The 27,814-nt window shown below is 49.4% G+C and overlaps 1 protein-coding gene across 1 annotated transcript in view; it reads left to right on the forward strand.

The window, feature by feature from the left end:
• Positions 1,262–27,814, forward strand: part of NLRP1 (NLR family pyrin domain containing 1) — a 33,639-nt gene continuing 7,086 nt past the window's right edge. The window contains exons 1-13 of the mRNA XM_013972605.2: positions 1,262–1,635; positions 2,662–2,821; positions 3,953–4,120; positions 6,539–6,730; positions 10,447–12,064; positions 14,345–14,515; positions 16,318–16,488; positions 17,293–17,463; positions 19,356–19,445; positions 21,853–21,941; positions 22,500–22,662; positions 24,234–24,457; positions 27,238–27,500. Of these exons, the coding sequence (XP_013828059.2) occupies positions 1,573–1,635; positions 2,662–2,821; positions 3,953–4,120; positions 6,539–6,730; positions 10,447–12,064; positions 14,345–14,515; positions 16,318–16,488; positions 17,293–17,463; positions 19,356–19,445; positions 21,853–21,941; positions 22,500–22,662; positions 24,234–24,457; positions 27,238–27,500 (3,543 nt within the window). The 5' untranslated portion in view covers positions 1,262–1,572. The remainder of the gene's footprint in view (positions 1,636–2,661; positions 2,822–3,952; positions 4,121–6,538; positions 6,731–10,446; positions 12,065–14,344; positions 14,516–16,317; positions 16,489–17,292; positions 17,464–19,355; positions 19,446–21,852; positions 21,942–22,499; positions 22,663–24,233; positions 24,458–27,237; positions 27,501–27,814) is intronic.

Raw genomic sequence — 27,814 nt, forward strand, 5'->3', positions numbered from 1 at the left:
ACCAGTCCATTCTGAAGGAGATCAGTCCTGGGTGTTCTTTGGAGGGAATGATGCTAAAGCTGAAACTCCAGTACTTTGGACACCTCATGTGAAGAGTTGACTCATTGGAAAAGACTCTGATGCTGGGAGGGATTGGGGGCAGGAGGAGAAGGGGACGACAGAGGATGAGATGGCTGGATGGCCTCACCGACTCAATGGACATGAGTCTGAGTGAACTCCGGGAGTTGGTGATGGACAGGGAGGCCTGGCATGCTGCGATTCATGGGGTCACAAAGAGTAGGACACGACTGAGCAACTGAACTGAACTGATTGTGACAAAACCGCTTATGCCAGAACTCGGTAGCTTAAAACAAGAGATATGTGTCCCTTCACAGTTTCTGTGAATCAGGAATCTGGCGGCTGTTTAGCTGTCTCTGACTCAGTATCTCACAGGCTGTAGCAACTGTATCAGCTGGTGCTGAAGTCGTCTGGAGCTCCCCTGAGGCTGGAGGATTCACTTCCAACTTACTCTTGTGACTGTAGGAAGGAAGCTTTGGTTCCTCTTCTCGCGAACTCCTGTATCAAGACACTGACAACTCGGCAACTGGTTCCTCCCAGCACGAGTAACCCAGGAGAGACAGGGGGCTCAGGATGGAAGCCATCGTTGTCTTTATGAATCCTTTTATAATCTGAATTTAGAAGTGACAGACCATCATTACCTCCAAAATAGTCTCTTGGCCATACAGTCTAATCCTTGTACTACATAGGAAGGGGCGTGAAGAGTCGCAAAGAGTCGGACACGACTGAGTGACTGAACTGAACTGAACTGAGCTGAAGAGCTTTTGGGCTTCCCTTGTGGTTCAACTGGTAAAGAATCCACCTACATTGCAGGAGACCTGGGTTCAATCCCTGGGTTGGGAAGATCCCCTGGAGAAGGGAAAGGCTACCTACTCCAGTATTTAATTGGAGCCTCTTTGCAAACCTATGATGTCTTATTTGATAGATGAGCAAACTGAGGTTCAGAGAAAGGTATCAGTCACACGAGGAGTCAGTGAAACTCCTTAGGCCTGGTCCCCTCCAGCCCAGGGCCAGTTAAGGCCAGAAACCATTACACAACAGGAACTGAGTTAGGTAACATCATGCCTCTGCCAGGAGTCTCCAACACTGAGGATTCTACAAAAAAGGAAGAAAGTCCATGCCTACTCCCCAGAGACCTGGATTTGCTGAGATGCGGCAGCGTTGTTCCGCTTTCAAGCAGAAATGTTTACTAGCTGCGTGCCAAGCTGCTCACAAAGCAGGCAGCCCCCTGGGCCTGGAACACACACCCTGGTGCCCCTCCTAGCATGGCAGGATGTGCAGTGGGGTTCAGGAAGCCCTGAAAACTGAGAGGCTGCAGAAAATGCCTGTCCTGACCCCCCTCTCTCAGGCTGCACTCTCAAGTGGGTCCTTTTGGTGACTCCCATGCCTGCTCTGACATGGTGAGGACTGTTCTCCCAGGTCAGTGACCCAGGGCCAGGAGAGATCTGAGGAGACTTGAGGGCAGACAGCTCTGAACTCAACCCTTGGCTCTGAAAGCCCCTACCTCCTGTCCACATGAAGGCTTGGTCCCAGGTGTCCAAGTCCCAGGAGAAGGAAGACTCCGAGGGACACAGAACAGTAAGTGCCCAGCGCTTCTCACCCACCATCCCAGCCCTGCCCCTTCACCCTCCTGACTGACCTCACGCTCCACCCTGGCACCCAGGAAGCTGACCTCTTCCAGTGTCTCCCAGGCCCCCTCTGGACCCCCCTCTTCCTATGGCTTTTCCTCCCACTCCTTTTCCCCTCCCTTCTCCCAACAAAGTCTATCAGCAGATGCCCTGGGGTTTTATAAAACTGATTCTAAATGCTGAATAGGAGTTTGCCAGGTGAAGAGCAGTGATCCCCATGGGAGTCCTGCATTGGTAGGGGTCCAGGAAGTGGCTATTCTCTGTCTTCCTGACTGTCCTCACCAACCCAACATCCACCCTCTCCCCGTAAACATCCCTGCTGCCTTTAAAAAAAAAAAAAAAATGACCTGAGAGTTGCCAGTTGAGTTTTATTGAAGGCAAAATGAGGACTGCAGCCCAGAAGACAGCACTTCAGATAGCGCTGAGAAACTGCTCCAAAGAGGGAGACAGAGGAATGTCAGTATATATGTGATTTTGATAAAGGGAGAGTTCATGCAACCTGTATTTGCAGGCTTCTGCTCGTCACGAGGAGCATACCTCCCCATGAAGAATTTTAGTGCTTTTCTAGATGTGAGGAGATGCAAGAATTGGGCTCATAAAAATCAGCTCCTGAAAAGACCTAACACTCTAAAGACCTGTTGTGCCAGGTTTTCCTTGAGCACAGAGGGCCCTATTCCTGATCTCCATCCTGAACTCCCTTCAGGGGATGTTAAAGGTCAGCAGCTGCAGCAGCATATGATTTAATCCTTGTAGAGGTAGACAGCCAGTGCCCATGGCAAGTGCCAATTTATAGTTGACACCCCCAGGGTCCCCCAGCCCGGCAGTGCTGGCTGGTGGAGCCCGGAGGCTGGAGGACTTGGAGGAAAAGAAGAAAGAGAGGCTGAAGGGAAGGGAGGAGAGGCTGAAGGAGCTCCGGCTGCGGCTATTCAATAAGGAGCCCCGGCTTCGGTTGCCTGATAAGGAACCCTGCTTGCAGTCTCCTGAGGTGGTCCATGCTCAACCAGAGAAGCCAAGGAGCCAGAAGATCGCGATCAAGAAGGTAGAGCTCAGGTGCGAGGCCAGCCACACCAAGGGACCGCGCATGAACAAGCAAATGGCGTGTACCAAGACCCTCGAAGAGACAGGCTTGAATCCAGGTGCTTACAAAGCCTCCTCTGCCCACTGTCGATCTCCTCACCACCACCCCCCACCAGAGAACCCCCACACACACACCTTCCCCTGGGCAGTGATTTAGGACTGCCCGATCAGGTGGCATCCAGACCTAGGCCAGCCTGCAGCTAAGAGGCTTACTGGGGTGGGGAGGGGAGGTTGCTGGATTCCTCTTCTAGCCAAGTGGATTCCTAGGATCCCGTGTGGTCCTCACAGGGCCTGGATGGGGTGCTCAGAGGGCCAGAGAGGGAGGAGGCTGGAATTCAGAAGGGCAACTGGAAGGGAGGGTTGGGGGTTTCATGCCCGACTCCTAAGCAGGCACTTGCCTGGCCTTGTGTTATAAGCACGGACTTGGGAACTGGGCACTGCCACACTGGGTGAGTCACTTCACTGCTCTGTACCTCTGTTTCTACATCTGTAAAATGGGAGAGTAAGAGCCTACCTCCTTGGACTATGTAAGGGTTAGAGAGATAGTTCATATTAAATATTTAGCACAGAGTCTAAGAGTCTAGTGGTGTTTTATTCCGGCTCTTTGCGACCCCATGGACTGTACCCCACCAGGCTCCTCTGTCCATGGGATTTCCCAGGCAGGAATACTGGAGTGGGTTGCCATTTCCTTCTCCAGGGGATCTTCCTGACCCAGGAATGGAACTCGGGTCTCCTGCATTGCAGGCAGATTCTTTATCGACTTTGCTATGAGGGAAGCCCCTAAGACTAGTAAGTACTCAAAAACAAACAAACAAAAAAAAAAAAATAGGAGCTCTGTTGCTACTGTTGCTGTCACTGCAGTTATTATTATTAATCAGCAGCCCTGGGAGGTGGGACTCTTCACCCCACCAAGGAGAGGCGCACAGAGGGGGCTCAACTTCCATGAGGAGGTAGAAAGAGAGTCAGGACACAGATACAAATCTTCTGGACCCCAAATCAGGATAAACCCTCCAGCAGCATCAGGAAATCATCCTCCTACAAGAGGCAGGCTGCAATGGTCTCCCTCTTGACCTCTGTTGTTTGAGACAGAAGACCTCTCTTGTTCTTCTTGGCTGGAGAACCCAGGCCTCAACCCTGGCTCCTGCCCCTTCCCCTGGCAATCCTCCAACCTGTTTGTCTGCTCCCCACAGCCCTGTCTTCCTCATTCTCCCACTCACCAAGTGCGCCCAACCTGGAGTCTCCTAGCTGGCCCACCTCCACCGAAGTGTTGAAAGTCTGCAAGCCTAAGCAACCAGTGCTCAAGCAGTCAAAGAATCGGAGTCCGAGCCCCCTAATTTTAACATCTGGATATAGGAAAGGTGAGGCTTGCTGAGGGGCCCTGAGGCTTGGGGTGGGGGGCAGCTTTGAGGCAGCCAGTGAGCTTGTACCTCCACGCAGACCCAGTCAGAAGTAACTACAGAAGGCTGGAGGAGCCAGGAGCCAGGGTGGTGGGCACAGTGGGCCTAAAAATGATCTTTCAGGAGCGTCCCTCTGCTGAGACTGCACTCCTTCCAATTTGATAGACGGGGACGCTGAGACTCACACCAGTCAGACAGTGAATCTCCCCCAACCTGGTGCAATGTGGTCCTTGCCCAGGCAGAGCTCAGCTCACAACCTCAGTGGACTATGAAGATCCTGGGGTTCAGGGTGGTTTAAAAAGTTCCAAGGAGGACTCAGTTCTCCAGATAAACCCCAAGAGAAGGGTAGGCTCACCCCTCAGCCTAAGCCGGTTCCCTCTCCTGACTTCTCTTATTTTGGCCTCTATCATCCTGAGTCACCCAGGTTTCAAACCCCAGCCACACCCCGGCCTCTTCCTCTTCTCATCTCAGTATCAAAGTGCAAGTTCACACAGCATCTGAAGACAGAGCCAGGGCTGGAGCCTGCTGCTGCTGCTGCTAAGTCACTTCAGTTGTTTCCGACTCTGTGCGACCCCATAGACGGCAGCCCACCAGGCTCCCGCATCCCTGGGATTCTCCAGGCAAGAACACTGGAGTGGATTGCCATTTCCTTCTCCAGTGCATGAAAGTGAAAAGTGAAAGGGAAATCGCTCAGTCATGTCCAACTTTTAGCGACCCCATGGACTGCAGCCTACCCGGCTCCTCTGTTCATGGGATTTTCCAGGCAAGAGTACTGGAGTGGGGTGCCATTGCCTTCTCTGGGGCTGGAGCCTAGAACCACCCATTCCTGGTGCAGTCATTTCTCCCTCCATCTGCTGCTGCTGTTTGAACGTCCCCATCCCCAGCTTGGGCTTCCCAGGAGGCGCTAGCAGTAAAGAATCCACCTGCCAATGCTGGAGATGCCAGAGACATGGGTTTGATCCCTGAGTTGGGAAGATCCCTGGAGGAGGAGATGGCAAGCCACTCCAGTACTCTTGGCTGCGCTGGGTATTCGTTGCTGCACACTGGATTTCTCTCACTGTGGCAAGCGGGGGCTACTTTGCATTGCAGTGCTCATGCTTCTCACTGTAGTGGCTTCCTTTGTTGCAGACTACAAGCTCTAGGCTCACAGGCTCAGCAGTCGTGGCTCTCACACTCACTTGCTCTGCAGCATGTGGAATCGTTCCAGACCAGGGACCAAATCTGTGTCCCCTGCATTGGCAGGCAAATTCTTACCCACTGCATCACCAAAGAAGTCCCTTCCCGTTCCTTCTGTGCCTACTCTCACCACTCTACTCCCAAGCCTCAACAATGATGGTCACAAGCTCCACTGCCCTCAGTTTCCACCCTGACTTCACCCACTTGCTCTATGACACAGAACAAATCACTTCATCCTCCTGTGTCTCAATTTCCTCATCTGATCTACTCAGTTTTCTACTCTGCACACCAACCCAGGCCACAGTACAGAATTTATACATCTCGAACTCCACACTAAAATAACCCATGTGCGCAGAAGTTCAGATATATGATGTAGACTCTACAAGATGTTGTAGAAGAAAAGTGTTAGACTTTTTACATCTCTCTGCCCACAAAGGTCCCCTCTTGTGCCCCCACCAGCTTTCTTCTCTCTTGTCCTTCCCCACACACACTACCCAGTCTCACTGACTCTTCCGTTATTGAAGACACAGAGCAGTTCCCCTCTGCCCCCAACTTGCATATCCTGAGTTTCATTGTCTGGCAAAACAGTGTCTGAATAAAATGATAAAGCATTTAGCGCCTTCCCTGTTGATCCAGCAGCTAAGACTCCACTCCCACTGCAGGAGAACCAGGTTCTTTACTGGTCAGAGAACTACATCCCACATGCTATCACTAAGAGTGTGTATGTCACAACTGAAAAAAACCACAAGTCGTGATTGTAATTATCTTCTATTTCTTGTCTGGGTATTGATTGTGAAAACTGATAAACAACTTTTATTACTAAAAAAAAAAAAAAAAAAAGACAAACCCACAAGCTGCAGCTAAAACCCGGTGCAGCCAAATAAATAAATAAATATTTTAAAAATTAAAACGTTGCCTGGCAATGAAGAGGACCCACCACTTTAGAATACCACTTAGTAACTATTTGTTGTTGCTTGAAATGGGCAGCTTAACTCCCTTCCCCAAGTGGTTTATCAAAATCTTTCTACCTGACAGAGGAAGTTTCAGAGCATTAAGAGGATTAAATTGTACCTCTATCTTTGTGATTTTAAAAATTGGATTACCAACACCATCTCACAGGATTTTTGTGAGAATTTAAAATGTATGAGCCTGAAATCGATGCTCAATAAATGGTCCTTTCTTTCCTGTCTTTCTCCCCTGAAGACTTTTCCCTAGGCATTCACCAAGGTTTTCCAAGTTCCCCATATCATGAGTCACCAAGCCAAGAGTTACCCAATGACCCCACATCCACCGCAGTTCTGAGAGTTTGTGAACTCCCACATCCAGAGCCCAGAGAGAAGGAGGGTCCTGGGACTGTATGGCCACTGGTTGAAACATCTGGAAATAGCTGCACAGGTAAGGCCCTGCTGAGCTTCCAGAAAGGGGTGGTGAGGCAAAGACATGGATGGGGGCCAGGTTGATATACTGAGCAGAAAGGGTCTGGTAGACCTCTGAGACCTCTCTTCTGAAATCCTATTGCTGGGACTTCCCTAGTGGTCCAGTGGTTAAGAATCTGCCTGCCAATGAAGGGGACCTGGGTTCGATTCCCATTCCAGGGAGATCCCACATACTGCAGAACAGCTAGGCCAGTGCACCACAACAACTGAGGCCCACACGCCCGAGAGCCCATGTTCTACATCAAAAGAAGCCACTGCACTGAGAAGCCAGAGCCCCCCAAAACGAAGGGTAGCCCCTGCTTGCCACAACCAGCAAAAAGCCCACAACGCCATGAAAACCCAGTGCAGCCGAGAATAAATCAGCACAACTAATTTTTAAAAAATTAAAAAAAGAAATCCTACTGCCAGAATCTCTCCACCTGCCTAAGGCACTGTTTCCAGGAAGCCCCTGGAAATTAAAATGCAGGAGTATTATTCAGTACAGGAGACACATCACCTGGTTAGTGGACAGGCACTAGCCTAGAGTCCATTTCTGCTGAGCTTCTCAGCCCCCAGATGGCCTGGAGCAAGTCAGGTGCACACTCTCTCTGTGCCAGGCTCTGTGCCATGTGCTCTGCTTGCACAGTATAAAATTTCACGACCATTCCAGGAGATGGATGTTATTATTATTCCACTTTGGAAATAAGAAGACTGAGGCTCGAAAATATAAACTCTCAGAATGGCAGAGATGGAATTCAGCTTCCACTCTCTCTAATGCCACTGCTGTTGTTCCGTCGCTCAGTCGTGTCCAGCTCTTTGCAACTCCATGGACTGGAGCACACCAGGCTTCCCTGTCCATCACCAACTCCCAGAGCCTGCTCAAACTCATATCCATCGAATCGGTGATGCCATCCAACCATCTCATCGTCTGTCTCCCCCTTCTCCTCCTACCTTCTATCTTTCCCAGCATCAGGATCTTTTCCAATGAGTCAACTCTTCGAATCAAGTGGTCAAAGTATTGGAGCTTCAGCTATAGCCTCAATCCTTCCAGTGAATAGTCAGGGTTGATTTCCTTTAGGATTGACTGGTTTGATCTCCTTGCTGTCCAAGGGACTCTCAACACCACAGTTCAAAAGCATCAGTTCTTCAGCACTCAGCTTTCTTTGTGGCCCAACTCTCACACGCATACATGACTACTTGAGAAACCATAGCTTTGACTAGATGGGCATTTGTCAGCAATGTCTCTGCTTTTTAATATGCTATCTAGGATTGTCATAGTTTTTCTTCCAAGGAGCAAGCATCTTTTAATTTCATGGCTGCAGTCACCATATGCAGTGATTTTGGAGCCCAAGAAAATAAAATCTGTCACTGTTTCCACTGTTTCTCCATCTATTTGCCATGAGGTGATGGGACCAGATGCCATGATCTTAGTTTTGAATGTTGAGTTTTAAGCTGGCTTTTTCACTCTCCTCTTTCACCTTCATCAAGAGGCTCTTTAGTTCCTCTTAGCTTTCTTCCATATGGGTGGTGTCACCTGCATATCTGAGGTTATTGATATTCCTCCTGGCAATCTTGATTCCAGCTTGCGATTCATCCACCCCAGCATTTTGCATGATGTACTCTCGGTATAAGTTAAATAACCAGGGTGACAATATACAGCCTTGACACGCTCCTTTCGCACACTTGACCCTGTCTGCTGTTCCATGTTTGGTTCCAAATGCCACTATCCACACATTTAATGTTCCGCTTCCTTTGTCATCTACGGGCTTCCAGGTGGTGCTAGTGGTAAAGAACCCACTTGCCAATAGAGGAGATGTAAGAAAAGCGGGCTTGACATCTGGGTCACGAAGATCCCCTGGAGGAGAGTATGGCAACCCACTCTGGTATTCATGCCTGGAGAATCCCATGAACAGAGGAGCCTGGTGGGCCACACAGTCTTTAGGGTCACAAAGAGTCAGACATGACTGAAGTGGCTTAGGACATGCACAAGGCATCTTCTTAACATTGATCTCAATGATGAGTGAAGTCCCTTTTGAAACCTGAGAGATGTTTTGTTAAAATGATCCCTTCCACACCCAAGTAGGAGTATACTTGTAGAATTCATGGTCCTAAAATGTGACCCAGGTTGGAGATGAATTAACAGACTTAATTAATCATAACTTTTCCCATTCCGGGAAGGAAAGAAAGAAGGAAGGAAGGAAAAGAAGGAGGGAGGGAGGAAGAAAAAGAAGAAAAGAAGCAAGAATTTTGTAATATGTAAGAGGCATCTTACCAAAACATACAAAAGCAATAACCTTAAACATGAAGAAGTAAATATGAGCGCCAAGAGGCTAATTAGCTGTTACAAAAAAAATTCATTGATTCTGAGTATCCTAGCAACCAGGGCAAAAATGGAAACACAATGGGTTGGTTCAGTTCAGTTCAGTTCAGTCACTCAGTCGTGTCTGACTCTTTGCGACCCCATGAATCGCAGCACGCCAGGCCTCCCTGTCCATCACCAACTCCCGGAGTTCACTCAGACTCACGCACATTGAGTCAGTGATGCCATCCAGCCATCTCATCCTCGGTCGTCCCCTTCTCCTCCTGCCCCCAATCCCTCTCAGTCGCTTGGTCATGTCCAATTCTTTGCAACTCCATGGCAAGCACAATCCATGGGATTCTCCTGGCAAAAATACTGGAATAGGTTGCCATTTCCTATCCCAGGGGATATTCCTGACCCAAGGATCAAACCCGAATCTTCTCCGTTGGCAGGTGGATTCTTTACCACTGTACCATCTGGGAAGCCCTGCTCAATAGAATGGAAAAGACCAACTCAGAAGAAATGCATCTTTCCTAATGCTGAATTCTTTTTCTTTGGCTTTTCCAGCCAAGATTGAGGCATGATTGATAAATAAAATTATACTATGTTAAAAGTGTACAGATTTGATATACATTGTGAAACAATTACTACAATCAAGTTAATTGACACATCCATCACATTGAATACCTTTGTGTGTGTGTGTGTGTGTGTGTGTGTGTGTGTGTGTGTGTGAGGGGAATGCCTGTGATTTGCTATCTTAGCAAATTTCAAACATATAGTATGGTATTATTAGCTATCATCATCATACTGTACATCAAAGCCTCAAAAATAATTCATTTTAAAATTGAAAGTTTGTATTCTTTGATCAACATCTCCCAATTTCCCTCACCCCCTCATCCCTGGGAACCATTATTCCTCTCTCTGTTTCTATAAGGTTAAATTTTTTTTTGTTTTTAGATTCCACATATAAGTGATACCATACGTATTTGTCTTTCTCTGTCTGGCTTATGTCACTTAGGATAATGCCCTCCAGGTTCATCCATGTTATCAAAAATGTCAGGATTTCCTTCTTTTTATGGCTGAATAATATTCCATTATAGAGAGCTAGGTAGACACCTAGATCAATAGACTATATCACCTTTATCCATCCATTCATCCACTGAAACAACTTAGGATGTTTCGTATCATGAATAGTGCTGTAATGAATGTGGGAGGGCAGATATCTCACCAGCCTCTCTACTGTTTTTCTAGTCTCTGTTTCCTTCATTTCTGAATCAGCAGCCAGCACAGCATGTGGCTTGAGCAGGTGCAAAAAACAGTTGTTGAGTATTGGAAGGAGGGACAAATGAAAAAACTATCCTATACCTTTATGTTTTATCTCTCTCTCCCTTACTTAGGAAGCAGAAAGAGATACCAGTATCAAAGGAGAGAGACACCTTACTCCACCTGGTCATGGAAAAATGAAGATTTGCACCCAAAATTTGTGCAGTTGCTACTTCTACACACTCCTTACCACAAAGACTACGAGTCCTTGAACCGGGAAAGCTGGGATCACGGGGTGGTTGAGGAGCAAGGGCATTTGATTGAGGTCAGAGACTTATTTGGCTCAGACCTGGGTCCCCAGGAAGGGCCTCACACAGTCGTATTGCATGGAGTTGCTGGAATTGGGAAGTCCACACTGGCCAGGCATGTGAGAAGAGCCTGGGAGGAGGGCCAGCTATACAGAAACCACTTCCAGCGTGTCTTCTACTTCAACTGCAGAGAGCTGGCCACGTCCAAGCTGACAAGTCTGGAGGAACTCATCACAAAAGACCAGTCCGCCACTGCGGCTCCCGCTGGACAGGTCCAATGTCAGCCGGAGCAGCTGCTCTTCATCCTCGATGGTTTAGATGAACTGGAATGGGTCTCAGAGGAGCAGAGGGCAGAGCTCTGTCTGAACTGGAGCCAGCAGCAGCCCGTGCAGACACTGCTGGGCAGTTTGCTGGAGAAAACCATATTTCCAGAGGCATCCTTGCTAATCACAGCTCGGACTGCAGCTCTGCAGAAGTTCATTCCTTCTTTGAAGCAGCCATGTTGGGTGGAGGTCCTGGGGTTCTCTGAGTCTTCCAGGAAGGACTATTTCTATGAATATTTCACAGAGGAAAGCCAAGCAACTAGAGCCTTTAGCGTGGTTGAATCAAACCAAGCGCTCTTGACCATGTGTCTCATGCCCTTGGTGTCCTGGCTGGCCTGCACTTGCCTGAAGCAGCAGATGGAGGCAGGGGAAGAACTCTCGCTGAGGTCACAGACCATGACAGCCCTCTATCTGCACTACCTTGCCCAAGCTATCCAAGCTCAGCCCCTGGGGACTCAGCTGAGGGGCTTCTGTACTCTTGCTGCTGAGGGTATCTGGCAAGGAAAGACTCTGTTCAGTCCAGGGGACCTCAAGAAGCATGGATTAGATGGGGTCATCAACGCCACTCCCTTAAAGATGGATGTTCTTCAAAAGCACCCCACATCTCTGAACTACAGCTTCACTCACCTGTGTTTCCAGGAGTTCTTTGCAGCAGTGTCCTTTGCCTTAGGGGACATGGAGGACAAAAGTGACCATCCTAACAGCACTGGAAGCATGGAAAAGTTGGTAGAAGTATATGGGATCAATAACCTGTTTAGGGCACCAACCGTGCATTTCCTATCCGGCCTTTTGAGTGAGCAAGGAGCGAGAGAGATGGAGAACATTTTCCAATGCAAGCTGTCTTGGGAGAGAAAGCGGGAGTCACTGCTGCGGCGGGCTGAATTGGAACTCTGGTGTGAGCATTACTCTCTGCAACTGTTTCACTGTTTGTACGAGATTCAGGATGAGGAGTTCCTGACACAAGCAATGGCCCATTTCCAAGGAACGAGAGCATGCATCCGAACCAGCATGGAGCTGCTCGTGTTCACTTTCTGCATTAGATTCTGCAGCCACGTGCGGCGGCTTCAGCTGAATGAGGGCAGACAACATCCAGGAGCATGCAGGCCCACTGACACAGTGCTGTGAGTACCCCCACCCTCTCTTCTCTCCGGCTCCTCTGTTGGCTCCTCCTTCCTAGGCACTGGAATCACTTTCACTAAACTTAACCCCAGAGGTTCAAGGATCGGGGTCTGCAGTGACCACCACAGCAGATCCAACCACCATCCCCCATCTGCCTAAGATCCCCTGCAGGAGGGTCCATCCATGTGACGTGCCCTGCCTGCCTCTGGGTGGGCCCGCTGTGTCCTGCCACTGCTCGTCCTGTCTCTTCAATGACCACCATATTCTCCACCTCCTGTGCTGACCTGCTTTCCCCTCCATGAAGCCCACCTGCCTCTCTTTCTCCCTCATGTTTATCTGTAAGCAACCCCTACCTCAGCTGCTTCAGACACTCCCCTTGACGGCTGTTGACCATGGCATTGGTCCAGAGATCTCCTCCATCACAAAATGTGTGTGTCTGAAAGGTACATTTTTCCCTGCACATCTGACTTCTCTGTTTGTGTCAATAATGCACTCTTGTACCCCAGGCACTTAGCCTAAAACCCACCCCCCCGCAACCTGAGAGTGACAGCAGAGTTTTCTCTAAACATCCTCCAACCCCATTAACTTCCCCACCCAGGTTCCCCCACCTCAGTTGCAGTATTGGTCATTTAGTCCTTTTATGGTTTGTTCTGTGAATATTTATCTGGTACTGCTTTTAAGCCGGATCCTCCAGATCACAGATGAACAAACACAACTCCTGCCTCAAAGAACTCAAAACCTGGGGTAGAAGACACACAACCACCCAGTAATTACAACTGAGTATGATGCTACGGTAACAGACGGCAAGGCATAATGTTGGCTGCAGGAAGAGAGTGTGTGCATGTGTGCATGCACACACACACGCACACTCAGTCATATCCCACTCTTTGTGGTTCCATGGACTGTAGCCTGTCAGGCTACTTGATTTTCCATGCAAGAATACCTGAGCAGGTTGCCATTTCCTACTCCAGGGGATCTTCCTGACCCAGGAATCAAACCCAGAAGTTCTCTTGTGTCTCCTGCTTTGGTGGGCAGATTCTTTACCACTAGCACCACCTGGGAAACCCACAGGAAGGGAGTAATCACACAGAAAAAAAAGTGGAAAAAAAAGTGAAAGTGTTAGCTGCATCCAAGTCTCTGTGACACTGGAGTGGGTTGCCATTCCCTTCTCCAGGGGATCTTTCCAACCCAGAGATTGAACCTGGGTTTCCTGCATTGCAGGCAGATTCTTTACTGTCTGAGCCACCAGGGAAGCCCAATCACACAGAAGTAAACCAGAAAAGAGAGGAAGAAACGCTGGATTTGGGTTTTTGCTTTTTTAGACTTTCAAGGTTTTTTTCTCACAGCAAAACCCATGTCCATTATAGGAAAATAAGAATATGTAGAGAAGCAAAAAGACATAAATTAATATCAGCCAGAATGCCAGCACTCAGAAATGACCATCATTAAGAATTGAAGTATATGGTGCTGTTGTATGAAAACTGTACACATCTTAATTATGTTGAATTAAGTAGTGCTTCTCAGACCTACTGTATCCTTCTACTTTTCTGTCTACTCATCCTAGTAATTTTTGAGAGTTTGACCTTGAAACTCCAACTAAAAATCTTAACTTACCTACTTAAAAATAATTATCATAAACAGTGGAACTATATGTAACTAGATGTATTTTTTCTGTATTTTCCAAGTCTCCTGTAAATGTGTTATCATGCTTTCATAATTTAAAAATATAAAATTTTTAAAAATTTTTTTAAATAAAAGCTTTTTTTAAAACACTGAGGTATATGGAATTTCCCTGGTGGTCCAGTGATTAACACTCCATGCTGCCAATGCAGGAGATACAGGTTCCATCCCTGGTCAGGGAAATAAGATCCCACATGTTGTGCAGAGCAGCCAAAAGATTTTTTAAAAAGAAGAAGAATTGAGGTATATCATCTAGTCTTTTTTATGCTGGTTTTCATGGCAGAACTGAGCCACACTGGACATTTTATTTTACAGTTGGCTGTCCCTCCACTGCCGCCACCCTGGGCTGGGGCCCCCTCTTCTCTGTGGCTCGTCAGTCTACAGCCCTTGCCGTACTACTCTGAAGTGTTCATCGTTTATGTCTGCTTCCGCCTCCGTCTGGAAGTTTCTTGAGGGCAGAGGGAGCCATTTTCCATCTCTTCTATCTGCGGTGTTCGGGGCAGTCAGGGAGGCTGGTCAGCCCTGGGGACGGCACTGCCCGCCGTGCGCCTCCACCCCTGCACACGCTGACCGCGCCTCTCCTGTGCCTCTCTCCCCCGCAGGTTGAGCTGGGTCCCGGCCACAGAGGCCCGCTGGCAGGTTCTCTGCTCCGTTCTCCAGGTCACTGGAAACCTGAAGGAATTGGACCTGAGTGGAAACATCTTGAGCCGCTCTGTAGTACAGAGTCTTGGTGAGGCCCTGAGATGCCCTGGGTGCCAGCTAGAGACCCTGCGGTGAGTCTGGCCTGGGCTCTGCTCTGAACAGGGGTGGACGGGAGATCTAAGACGGACGCTGACTCTAGGAGGTGGAACTGGCCTCGCATTCTGCAGATACTCATTGAGCCCCTCTCTGGCCCACCACTGCGCCAGGTGCCAGGGTCACTATGGCAAACAAACACAGGCAGGTGTCTATTCTCAAAGAGCTTGCAAAAGACCGACATTAATCAGGGAACCATGCTAATAAAGGTGTGACTTCAGGGCCCGATAAGGGTCTCCAGTGGAAAGTGTCCCTAAGGAAGGGACACTTGGGGACTTTCCTGGTGGTCCAGTGGTTAGGACTCAGTGCTTCCATTGCTGTGGGTTTGAGCTTGACCTTTCATTGGGGAACTAAGGTCTCGTAAGCCTCACAGCACTGCCAAAAAAATAAAACTGCAATAAGATATCACTTTATGCCTGTTAAAATGGCTATTATCAAAAAGGTAGAAATCACAAGTATTGGAGAGGATGTGGAAAAAATGTGTGCTTTCTCATACACTGTTGGTGAGAATGGAAATGGATGCAGCCACCATCGAAAATGGTATAGATATTTCTCAAAAAAAAAAAAAAATAAGAACAGCACTATCATGTGAGCCAGCTATTCCGCTTCTGGGCATTTATCTGAAGAAGATTTTACTTGGGTTGGGCGTCTTGATGAACTACTCATCATTCAAGGCATTCCTCATACATTTCCACCTCCTTCCCTCGTCGAAATTAATCATTTCTTCTGCCTTCATCTGCATTTGACTTGTCCCTTGGGGCACCATCTACTTTTTAAGTGCCTACTATGTGCCAGACACTACTGTGGGCACTTGGGTACAGCTAGCTCAATGGTACCCCACTCCAGTACTCTTGCCTGGAAAATCCCATGGACAGAGGAGCCTGGTAGGCTACAGTCCATGGGGTCGCTAAGAGTCGGACATGGCTGAGCGACTTCACTTTCACTTTTCACTTTCATGCATTGGAAAAGGAAATGGCAACCCACTCCAGTGTTCTTGCCTGGAGAATCCCAGGGACGGGGGAGCCTGGTGGGCTGCCATCTATGGGGTCACACAGAGTCGGACATAACTGAAGCGACTTAGCAGCAGCAGCAGCGGTAATGAAAATGGGCAAAACTCCTTCTTCGTGAAGCCTACATTCCAGAGGGGATGGGGACAAAAAGTCAAAAGAACAAGTAAAGTATATTGCGTGTGGTAAGGACTAGAGAGAAAAGTAAAGCAAAAAGGAGTAGAGAGTTGGGGCTGGGTGTGCCATTTTAAATAGGCAGGGTGGTGAGGCAAGGTTCCTGCAAGGGGACTTTTGAGCAAAGACCTGGGAGCAGGTGAGGGAACAAGCCATGAGCTCTCAGGTAACAGAGCTTGTTCCAGGCAAAAGAAACAGCCAGTGCAGAGAACCTGAGGTTGGACCATGCCTGGAGTGTTTAAGGAACAGTGTGGAGGCCAGTGGAGATGCAGCTAAAAGGAATATGAGATGAGGACAGAGAGGACAAGGAGTCAGACTGCCACTGTCTCACAGACAAGGTCAAAGACCATGAATTTCTCTCTGATGACCTGGGAAAACGTGGGAGGATTTTGATCCAAAGAGATCCAAAACCTGACTTACTGTTATTTGTTTCTATGTCTATCCCCCAGTGCCTGTGCATTTCTGGGGGCCTGGGGGCTAGAGGGTCTTCCTGACCTCCACCTGGCCCACAGGTGTAAATGCTCAACAGGTTGTTCATGAGTGATTGTGGAAATCAACAGATAAGTAAAGGCAAGGCTGTGGTCACGTGTCTCCCACAGGTTGGCCAGCTGCGGACTCACAGCTGAGAGCTGCAAGGACATTGCCTCTGGGCTCTGCGCCAGCCAAACCCTGATGCAATTGGAATTGAGCTTCAACACATTCCTGGATGCAGGAGCTGAGCACCTTTGCCAGGGCCTGAGACAGCCAACCTGCAAGCTGCAGCGACTGTTGTAATTGCTCCTCGTTGGCACTACTTTGTAGGGTGGGCACGGGGAGGCAGAAGGAGCTTCCCTAGCACCACGGGGCAGAGAGAAAGCAAGGGCTCATGGAGGCCATGATAGATTCCCACTGAAGCCCTCATATTCCTCCTTAACTTTTATTCTTATATTAGAAGCTCGCTCTTTTCTCATCCTGTATTGTAGACGCCCTTAATGTTGAAACCCACAAAGTGCTGAAACATATGTCAGGTAACTCTGAGCATTTGGGAGGGCCGAGGTAGTTAACAATGAGATCCAGGCATCCCAGTGGAACATCGGTGTAAATTAATCATACAACATCAATACAGTGAGTGAGCAGGATTCATGGGAATCACACGGAAGTGAAAAGGGGATGTGGTCTCTATCCTGAGTAGCTCCTTGGCTGAAAGAGGAATATTTAAATCTCCCAGGTTCCTGCAAGCCAGGCATGCCTTTATCTTCCTTTAATGTCACACTTGGACTTCCCTGGTAGCTCAGATGGTAAAGCGTCTGCCTACAATGTGGGAGACCTGGGTTCAATCCCTGGGTCTGGAAGATCTCCTGGAGAAGGAAATGGCAACCCACTCCAGTATTCTTGCCTAGAAAATCCCATGGATGGAGCCTGGTAGGCTACGGTTCATGGGGTCGCAAAGAGTCAGACATGACTGAGCAACTTCACTTACTGACTTCACTCACTCAATGTCACCCTAGAACCCTCCTAGGGCCATAGGTACTAGAAAGGAAAACCAGATGCCAGTTAGGACATTGACTGGGGGTCCGCATGTGTCTTCCCTGCAGGCTGGCAGGCTGCGGCCTCACGTCCGGCTGCTGCCAGGACCTGGCCTCTGTGCTCAGGGTCAGCCCCAGACTGATGGAGCTAAACCTGCTGCAAAATGACCTGGACGACCTCGGCGTGAGGCTGCTCTGTGAAGGACTCAGGCACCCTTCCTGCCAGCTCATGTTCCTATGGTGAGGCTCTGCGGGCCCCTTCTGGGGAGAGGGCAGGGAATGGGGGGAGGGGAGGCAAGTGCCGTGGAACTGGACAGAGGAAAGAAAAGGGCCAGACAAATGCACGGTCAGCCAGGCTTCCTCACCAGCGACGCTGCTGACTTAGGCCTTGTGACTCAGGCAGCTCTTCACCTGAGACTTGGTTTCTTTAGACTTGGTCTAATGGAACCATCATATCAATAAAATGCATGTAAACACTAGGACAGAGTTCAGACAGAAATGGGCTTGGAGCACTGGAGTCCCCTGTGGCTGAAGAGCAGTGAGCCCCCAGCCCTCCTTGCCGCCCTGCAGGCCCTGAGGGCGATGTTCTCTGAGCAGCAGCCCCTCCCATGGGTCTCAGCCACTTCCTCTTTCCTCCACTTCCTGAGAAGGAGTCCACTGGCTATTTCTGGCTGAGCCCTTGCTTACAGCTCCTGGTAGGGCTCCACACCCCACCTCACCCATCCTCCGTTGAGCTCCAGCAGCCCTTAGAAACACAGTGGGAATCACAATGTTAGTGGCTCAGTTGCATCTGACTTTGCGACCCCAAGGATGTTAGCCCATCAGGTTCCTCTGTCCATGGGATTTTCCAGGCACAAATACTGGAGTCGGTTTCCATTCGCTTCTCAGGGGATCTTCCCGATCCAGGGATGGAACCAGGGTCTTCGAGGGGTCTGCAAAGTCTGGGCCCTGGCCACCCTCAGCCAGGACTCCCTCCTTTAGACTCTCAGGCCTAAAGGTGAAGTCGGGGCAAGATAACGAGATAAACATTCTGCAGGTGGGTTCCCCCAAGGCTAACCCTGACCGTTTACAACCAGGGGAACTCCAGCTCCCTCCCCACCAAGCATTTCCGGCTACTTAGTGCAAGGCCTCTCCAGATCTTGGCCACAGCCAGGACATCTGAATTTGTGACCAGCTCACTGGTTACTGGTCAGACCTGGGTTGCCTCAGAGCAGCCTGTGCTCTGTGGGCCTGTGAAGGTTTCTGCTTCCTTCCTCCCGGAGTCCTGGGACTGGACTGGGAGGGACAACCGTCTACGCAGGGGGCCCCATCCTCTCCCTAGGGCACACTAGCTCTGATTGCAGCAATGAGTTCAGTGTGCACTGCCCTCTACAGTGTGTCCTGTCTACGGCTCACGACAGGCGGAGCACATCCATCTGTGTTAGAGAGGGGGACACGGGGGCCCAGAAAGAGCAACAGCTATCTGAAATCTGAAGCAGCCCAGAACACAAGGCCAGGAGAACGGAAACAGAGCACTCTCCTTTCCAGCAAACCATCTAGCCTCTGAGCAGGAAATCCCAGGACCTACCCCCGGGTGGTCATCTTGAGGCTCTGGGGAATGGGTGTTCTGTGGTGGACACTGTGAGCTGCTGCCCAGATGCTCTCCAGGAATGAGGATGTAATCCTGAGCCACTGGGAATGCTACTGACAGCCAGCTACTGGGATGACGTTTGCCTACAAGGGCCCCCTCTCCCAAGATCTCATCCCCTTCCTGGAGTCACCTGCATCCAAGGCCTGACCAGTGTCAGGGTATAAAGACCCAGCCCCTCTCCCCAGTTTGGGACAGCTCTGAGGGATCATCCTGACTTCAGAGACTCCAGTAGCCTTGGCTGAGGTCTCCACTGAGACGGCATCACAGCCCAACTTCTTCCTCTCTGCCCAGACCTGTTTCCCTCTCCCCGCCACCCTGGTGTTGATCCAAGAACACCCCCTAATAAATCTCACTCCACTTTCCATCTCAGAGCCCAATTCCCAGCAAACCCAACCTGCAATAGTTTCCTCTGGGAGGTGGTAGATTCCACCATCCTGAGCCCCCAAGAACCTCAGGATCACACAGGGGTCCCGGGAGAACCAGGCTTCCTTTGCACTTGCAGGCTGGACCAGACTCAGCTGAGCAAGGAGGTGACCGAGATGCTGAGGGCCCTGGAAAGAGAGAAGCCTCAGCTGCTAGTCTCCAGGATGTGGTAAGGTGGGGAGACTCAGAACCCCCTCCTGCTGTTCCAGGCCCGGCTGAGTCCTTGGGGCAGGTTAAGAACCAAGAGATGGGGAAAGACATGTGGGGTGGAGGTAGACACGGCAGAGCCGGGAAGAAACCAAGAAAGTACGGCAGCCAGAGAGAGGTTTGGGCGTTGATTTGTTTAGTGCGAACGGAATTATGCCACTCCTCTGCTTAAACCTTTCCATTAGATGAATGTGCGTGTGCCAAGTCGTTTCAGTCGTGTCCGACTCTGCGTGACCCTATGGATTGTAGCCTGCCAGGCTCCTGTGTCCATGGGATTTCACAGGAAAGAATACTGGAGTGGGTTGCCATTGCCTTCTCCAATAAGATTTTTAAAAAAAAAAAAAAAGATGAATGGGTGCCTTGATGAGATTTGGAACTTGGAAAGCAATGACCACCAGGGGGAGACAAAGAGAGAGAGTCTAGGAAGAGCCAGACTACCTCCACCGCGACCCTCACCCTCCGATACACATAGACACACAGCCAGAGAGGCTGGAGGGGTGAGCCGGAGATGGGAGAATCCCTCTTCCTCCCCAGGGAATCAGCTGCAGCGCCGTTCTCCCAGTTTGGTGCATTTCGGCCTGTGACCGAAATTCAGGGCAACTGTTCCCTGAATCTCCGCAGCTGTGCCTCACCTGAAAAGGAAAGGAAAGGGCTCCTAGTTTTAGAAGGAGGATCTACTTGTCACAGAGCAACATGCCCTGCATCCCTCACACGACGTGCGAGGCACAAGCAGCGAACAAGGGCCCAAATTCCAGGAGCTCAGCCCAGCAGGTGCAAATTATTCCCTCCCCACCCCCACCCCCACCCCAGCCTCCCACCTCCGCCCACAGAACTACATCTGGGTTTCTCTAAGGACACTGATGGGCCCACTAGATTCTGCAGAGCAGCTGAGCTGAGCTGTGAAGGATGGGAGCGGAGTGCTGGGCCCCGAAGGGGTTGATTCCAGGCAGAGGTGGTGTAGCTTGCTGAACGAGAGTGCATAGAAACCAAGACTAGGGCACTGGCTTTTGAGAAAAGAAAGAGCTTTATTGCAAAGTCTACTAGCAAGGGCACAGAGGGTGAGGCTCTCAAATCGATCCAGGATTCAGGGCGACATTTAAGGGGTTTAGAGAAATGTCAATCTTGGAAGCTGGTTGGCTAGTTTCGAATAAGCCAAACAAGCTACTTGCACTGCTGGAAGCCAGATCTTCCTTTTTTGAAGGACTTCTAGCCCCCAAAAGGGCTCCTGGGGCAACATTTCTATTCTTTGAGTTCTGTAGACTGAAGACACAGATTCTGTCTTGCGTGGGGGTGCTATCTAAATAACTCAAGGCTACGTTAATCAATTAACTTATTTAAAGGCAGCAAAACCAGTTTAAGCTGGTTCATGTTTTACCTGCCGTTTCAGTAGAGGCACTGAGCTTAGCTTCTTTGAGGAATAGGAGGTCAGGGACCTGGAGCGGAGCTACTCAAAGTATGGTCCTTAGAATCAGCAGCAGAATCAACATCCCCTGGGAGCTCAGTGGGTTTCCCAGGCTGCTCAATAGTAAATAACCAACCTACTGTAACAGGAGACTCTGGTTCGATCCCTGGGTCAGGAAGATCCCCTGGAGAAGGAAATGACAACCCACCCACGTGTTCTTGCCTGGAAAGTCCCATGGACGGAGAGGCCTGCCAGGCTAAAGTCCATAGGGTGGCAAGAGTCAGACATGACTTAGCGACTAAACAACAGTAAGGAGCTCAGTAGAAAGGCCCCACTCCAGACCTGCTGAGTCAGAATCTTGGGGTGGGCCCAGGAATGCATGTTCTAGCCCAGGCCTTCAGGTGATTTTTAACACTGATTTACAGCCATGGGGGCAGCGAGACTGGCACAGGTGGGGCGGGGGATGGGGGGCAGTACCTAACATCTTGTGGGCCACATTAAGGATTTCAATCTTACTCCCCAAATCAATAGACATTTCAGGGCTTCAGCACTGAAGTTCTGTGCCAGGTTCCCATTTTCAGATCAGCTTCTGAGTGGACAGTGGACCAAGGGTCAAGAGCGAAAACAGGGAACCCTCTAAGATGAGGCAGTGGTTCCAGCCACAGATGCCAGGGCCTGGAAACAAGGTGGAGGCTGTGGAGGTGGAGAGAAGAGAAAAGAGCTGTTTTGGCGGCTGTGTCAAGGTGATCAGTCAGCTCTCAGATTGGCCAAGGGAGAAGTCAGGATGATGCCTCAGTTCTGGTATAAACAGCTGGGTGGATGGGGGCCATTCATGCAAGCAGGGACTACAGGAGAAGCCCAATGGGGATCAGGAGTTCAAATTTCGATGAGTTGAACTCAAGTGGGGATGTCATGGAGACAGCCCCCAGAATCCTCCACGATCTCAGGGAGAATGAATTCTGTCCAGGAAGCCAAGTCTGAGGATCCTTCACGAGGGCCCAGGTGGAGCAGAGATGAGCAATACATCCTCACTCAAGCGGCAGAGACAAGCATCAGGTAGTCTGAAGGGGCCAGGCTGGGAGCATCATGATGTGGGCTTGCAGGGGTGGAGGGAGTGATGGCATTTATAAAAGGTCATTCCCTCCATCCTCCTGCCTCTGGAGTGGGACAGACACACCTAGGGGAGACTCCATGAGAGATCTTCTACTACCCGAACCTTGCAGGATTTCTATTTCCCTCTCTTCCAGCCTCAGGGGGCTGGACTGTTCCTCTCCTAAATATCCACAACATGACTCATACTCTGAACCAGAGCCCAGTATCTTAAGGCCCGCTCTGGGCTTCTAAAGCCTGGAATCCCGTCTCCATCCCTGCCTGTCCATCTTTGGAGCCATGTTCCCCTCAGAAGCTGACCACCTGGGGAGTGCTGGGAAAAGCGACAATTCTGGGAAGTGAGAAAGGGGAGGGAGGAGGGTTTGGGCAAGGGGAGGCAGCAGGATTGAGCCCCCTTGGATAGCAGGCAGACTGGCCTTGGGAAGGGCCCCTCTGTGGTCTAGCCTAAGGGGCCGGGGGCAGCCAGGCAGAACCTAAAGCTGGCCACTGCCCTGTCTGTTCCAGAGGGCAGCTCTCCTCAAGCAGCACAGGCGAGACCCTTCTGTCCGTCTTCTCCTACCCCTCCGGGGAACGAGCCCATGGAGTCTCTAGGGACTGAGGATAACCTCTGGGGCCCCACAGGGCCTGTGGCTACTGAGGTGGTTGACGAAGAGAGGAGCCTGTACCGGTAAGTGAGGGGGCCTGGCCTGTCCCACCCCCTCCGTCCCCATGCTGGGTCCCCACAGACAGTCTGCACCCCATTCATGGTCCATTGTATCCCCTCACCACACCACCATGCAAAGAAAGACAGGGCTGAGATGTTGGTTGGTGTTTTATTATGAAAAAAGAAGGGGTTTGGATGGAGGAGGAGGAACATAGGTTGGGATTTTTTTAATATTTATTTGTATCTATTTATTTTTGGCTGTGCCAGGTCTTAGTTGCAGCATGTGGGATCTAGTTCCCTGACCAGGGATCAAACCCAGGCCCGCTGCATTAGGAGCTCAGGGTCTTAGCCAATGGACTACCAAGGAAGTCACTGGAAAAAGAGTTTGTTATGAAAATTTTTAAATATACACACAAGTGGAGTCCAGGGAACTTCCATGTACCCACTATTCAGCTTCAACCTTCATTTTACCAACTTTGTTTCAACTATCCACTTTCTGCCCCTTTTTTTGCAATATTTTTAAGTCCAAAGAAATGGGTGCTTTTAGCCTTAAACTTTTTGATACCTTTCAAAAAGTTCAAATAAAGACCTTTTCTTCCATAACCACAATGTCATTTTTCACATGTCAAGTTTACAATTAGGCCTTTCATATCGTCCAATGCCCAATCCTTATTCAGATCTGTTCAATTGTATAAAGTGTGTCTTTGCAGATGATTTGTTCTAATCATGATCCAAAGACAGCCCACTTGTTGTATTTGATTTGTTATGCTGCTTTATCTCACAGCTTGCGTCTCCTGCATTGGCAGGCAGGTTCCTTACCACTAGCAGCACCAGGGAAGCCCAGTTCAGTTCAGTTCAGTCACTCAGTTGTGTCTGACTCTTTGCAACCCCATGAATTGCAGCACACCAGGCCTCCCTGTCCATCACCATCTCCCAGAGTTCCATCTCATCCTCTGTCGTCCCCTTTTCTTCCTGCCCCCAATCCCTCCCAGCATCAGAGTCTTTTCCAATGAGTCAACTCTTCACATGAGGTGTCCAAAGTACTGGAGTTTCAGCTTTAGCATCATTCCTTCCAAAGAACACCCAGGACTGATCTCCTTTAGAATGGACTGGTTGGATCTCCTTGCAGTCCAAGGGACTCTCAAGAGTCTTCTCCAACACCATAGTTCAAAAGCATCAGTTCTTCGGTGCTCAGCTTTCTTCACAGTCCAACTCTTACATCCATAAATGACCGCTGGAAAAACCATAGCCTTGACTAGACGGACCTTTGTTGGCAAAATAATGTCTCTGCTTTTCAATATGCTATCCAGTATTCAAACTCAAATCCATCTGACTTCAACGTCTGGGCTTACAGCCACTCTGTAGGACCCATAGTGCCCAGCACGGGGCCTGGCACCCAGTAGGTGCTCAGTGAGTCTGTGTACAGTAATCCAGTGTCCTGCTGCTGCTGCTAAGTAGCTTCAGTCATGTCCGACTGTGCGACCCCATGGACTGTAGCCCACCAGGCTCCTCTGTCCATAGGATTTTCCAGGCAAGAGTACTGGAGTGGGTTGCCATTGCCTTCTCCAGTGTCCATTTCTCCTCATTTTTCACAGCATTCACTTGCCCGAGGCCGGCTTCTACCACTGGCCAAACACGGGTCTCCGCTTTGAGGTGAGAGGGCCAGCGACTGTTGAAATTGAATTCTGTGCCTGGGACCAGTTCCTGAGCAGGAATTTCCCACAGCACAGCTGGCTGGCTGCAGGGCCTCTGTTTGACATCAAGGCTGAACCAGGCGCTGTGGCAGCTGTGTTCCTCCCTCACTTTGTGGCCTTCCGAGGTAAGCGGGGGAGGAGAGGCAAGGTGATGGTGGAAAGAATGGGCCTGAAAGGGGCTTTGGAGGTGATGTCCTGAGAGGGACTCATGGCTTCCTTAGAGAGACTGAGAAAGGATTAACAGAAATGGAGACAGCTTTTCTCTCATTCCATGGTGCTCTGGGCATATCATTTTTGAAGCACTTTTGTCCCCAGACTCATAATTATTTTTGCCTGAATTACTTAAAGGCTTCCCTAAATAAAAAGTACAATACAAGCCAACATTGAGCTTCCCTGGTGGTACAGTGGGTAAGAATCCGCCTGCCAATATAGGAGACGTGGGTTCGATCCCTGGTCCGGGAAGACCCCACTTTCCACGGAGCAACTAAGCCCGTGTGCCACAACTATTGAGCCTGTGCTCTAGAGCCCATGCTCTGGGAGAAGAGAAGTCCCCACTTGCTGCAACTAGCCTGTGTGCAGTGATGAAGACCCAGGGAACGCCATAAATAAATACAACAAGGAGGGGATATCAATTATTCTGAAAATAAAACATTTTTAAAAATAATCTCACAGTCAAAAATTACAAACGGTAAACAAGGCATCACAAATGAGAACCAGAAGAAACACAGGTGCCAGAACTGGTCCCATTAAATGAATACATTAATTAATTAAAATAACTTAAAAATAAGAAAATAATAAGAATCAATCCCATAAAGACTTCACACTTTTTGTGTTATCAGAAACAAAACACAAAATACATGTGTTTCATATACTTATGGGGCTTCCCTCATAGCTCAGTTGGTAAAGAATCTGCCTGCAATACAGAAGACCCAGGTTCGATTCCTGGGTTGGGAAGAATGCCTGGGAAAGGAAATGATAATCCACTCCAGTATTCTGGTTGGGTTACAGTCCATGGGGTCCCAAGAGTTCGACATGACTTAGCAACTAAACCACCATCAGTTCAGCTCAGTTCAGTTCAGTCACTCAGTCGTGTCTGACTCTTTGCAACCCCATATACTTATAGAAATCACCCTGGGGAAAAATAAGCAAAAAGCAATAAATAATTAAAAATGACAAATCAAATTTGGAAACAAGCTAATTAAAGAAAATAGGAAAACGTTAAAAAAATAAAATAAAAGATTAAGTGACATGGAGGATGGGATACTATGAGAAGGCCTAGAATATACCTAACCAGAATTCCAGAGGATATGGCAGAGAGAATGGAGAAGATGAAATATTCAAAGAGAGAATTGCCAGGAAATTTCTATGATCACTGAAAGATGTGACTCTCTGTGCTGTGCTGTGCTTAGTCGCTCAGTCGTGTCTGACTCTTTGCGACCCCATGGCCTGTAGCCCACCAGCCTTTTCTGTCCATGGGGATTCTCCAGGCAAGAATACTAGAGTGGGTTGCCATGCCCTCCTTCAGGGGATCTTCCCGACCCAGGTCTTCCACATTGCAGGTGGATTCTTTATCATCTGAGCCACCAGGGAAGCCCAAAAGGTAGTACTCCAGTCTCCCCGTTGGGGAATTGAACCCCAGTCTCCCACGTGACAGGCAGGGATACTCACCACGATTCTAAGAGGAAGACACACAATGATGAGAAGTCAAAAAAAATCCATGGGCTATGACAGAAACATGAAAAGGTGTTGCTTCAAAGAAAGACTAGTGGAAAAGAGAAAGATGGTAATTATAGTTGTATTTAGTGAATTCTTCAGCATTTTGTCAGATGGTGTACACCACGGTGATATTATTTCCACACACACAAAAAGTAATGAATGTGCTTTCTGGGGGCCTCTTCTGGGATTAAAATCAGTCAGCAATGTTCTGACTGGTGCCCATCAGCCTAAGGTCCTTGCCTGGCTTGCTCAATGTCCCTCTGCTACCCAGAAACCACAGCATTGCTGCAGTTGCCAAGCAACACAGAGATGGAACCAGGACCCCTAATTTCTAAGCCTGTGTCTCTCCCACTACCAGCCTTCATCTCTCAAGCTGTCTCTTCATCTCAGACTCATCAGTGTCCATACCTTGTCAGACTTCTTGACTGCAAACTAACTCTGGCTGACTTAGGCAGGAAAGGAATATATAAAAGGATTCCTGAGTAACTTGTAGACTTAACGAAAGATTAGGCAACATTAAAAAAAAAAAAAAAGGCAGTGTGCAAGGATGCTGAGAAGCAAGAAAACTAGGAAGAGACCTGTGCTGCAGGCACAGCCATTGCAGGACCCTCCTGCCAAAAGAATCTCTCTTCATTCTCTCTAGATCCAGGTCCTGGTAAGGAGCATTCACTTACTCAAGTTTTGGTCACATGCCTGCATCATAGCCACCAGGGAATAGCAGCTTCCAGGGTGGGAGGCCCAGCTTGTCTCCTGCCAAGACCCCCCACACTGGTGGGGAAGGGGTTCTTCCCTAAAAGAAGACTATGAGTGGTGGGTGGCCCTTGGCTGCTCCATTTCCTCATTGTCCCTTCCTCCTCCTTGTCCTCCCTCTGCCTGGAGTCAAACCCGCCAACATCACTCAGTGGCCCTCATGGTTAGAGAATCCACACCAGCCAGTAACCATGGGGTCCATAGCTTTCCCGACTCCCGGGCCAGGGGCTGGTCCTCTGCATGGGTTTGGTTAAAGGGAGATTCCGTGGTGCTCCCACCCTAGAGACAGTATTGCCTGAGGCCCCCACAGGTGGCAGGCCTATGCACGATGGCTTTCCTAGGAAGACCACTGAGCCTACACTCAAGGGCATAACTCCACCAGCCAAGCCTGACTCAGTAAGGTACTAAGTCCTTGCCTCTCATATCCATCCCTTGACAGGGAACGATGTGGACATTTCTCAGTTTCAAGTGGCCCACTTCAAAGAGGAGGGGATGCTCCTGGAGAAGCCAGTCAGGGTGACGCCATGTTATGCCGTCCTGGAAAACCCTAGTTTCTCGCCCATGGGAGTTCTACTGCGGATGGTCCACACTGCCCTGCGCTTCATTCCCATCACCTGTACTGTGTTGCTCTACCATTACCTCCAGCCTGAAGAAGTTACCTTCCACCTCTACCTGGTCCCCAGCGATTGCTCCATTCAGAAGGTGGCAATAAGAGCCAGAAAGGTTGGGCCAGGGTGGGCTTGACAGCAAACAGGAAACACAACCAAAGAGTCCCCTAGATGGGTCAACTGGGAATTGGGATGGGCCGCTTATAAGCAGGAACCTTGACATGGGTGAATAACCATGCTCCTGCCCAGCCATGGACTAGTCTGGCTCCCTAAGGTCTCCTCCGGCTGACTCTGCCACACCATCACTCATGTCAGGACAAGCCTCTTCCCAGGAGTCAAAAGAGTGGGTGGTTTCCGTGCTTATTGTTGTTGTTGTTTGGTCACTAAGCCATGTCCAACTCGTTGTGA

The sequence above is a fragment of the Capra hircus genome, chromosome 19, assembly GCF_001704415.2.
Source record: "Capra hircus breed San Clemente chromosome 19, ASM170441v1, whole genome shotgun sequence".
NCBI classification, from domain to species: domain Eukaryota; kingdom Metazoa; phylum Chordata; class Mammalia; order Artiodactyla; family Bovidae; genus Capra; species Capra hircus.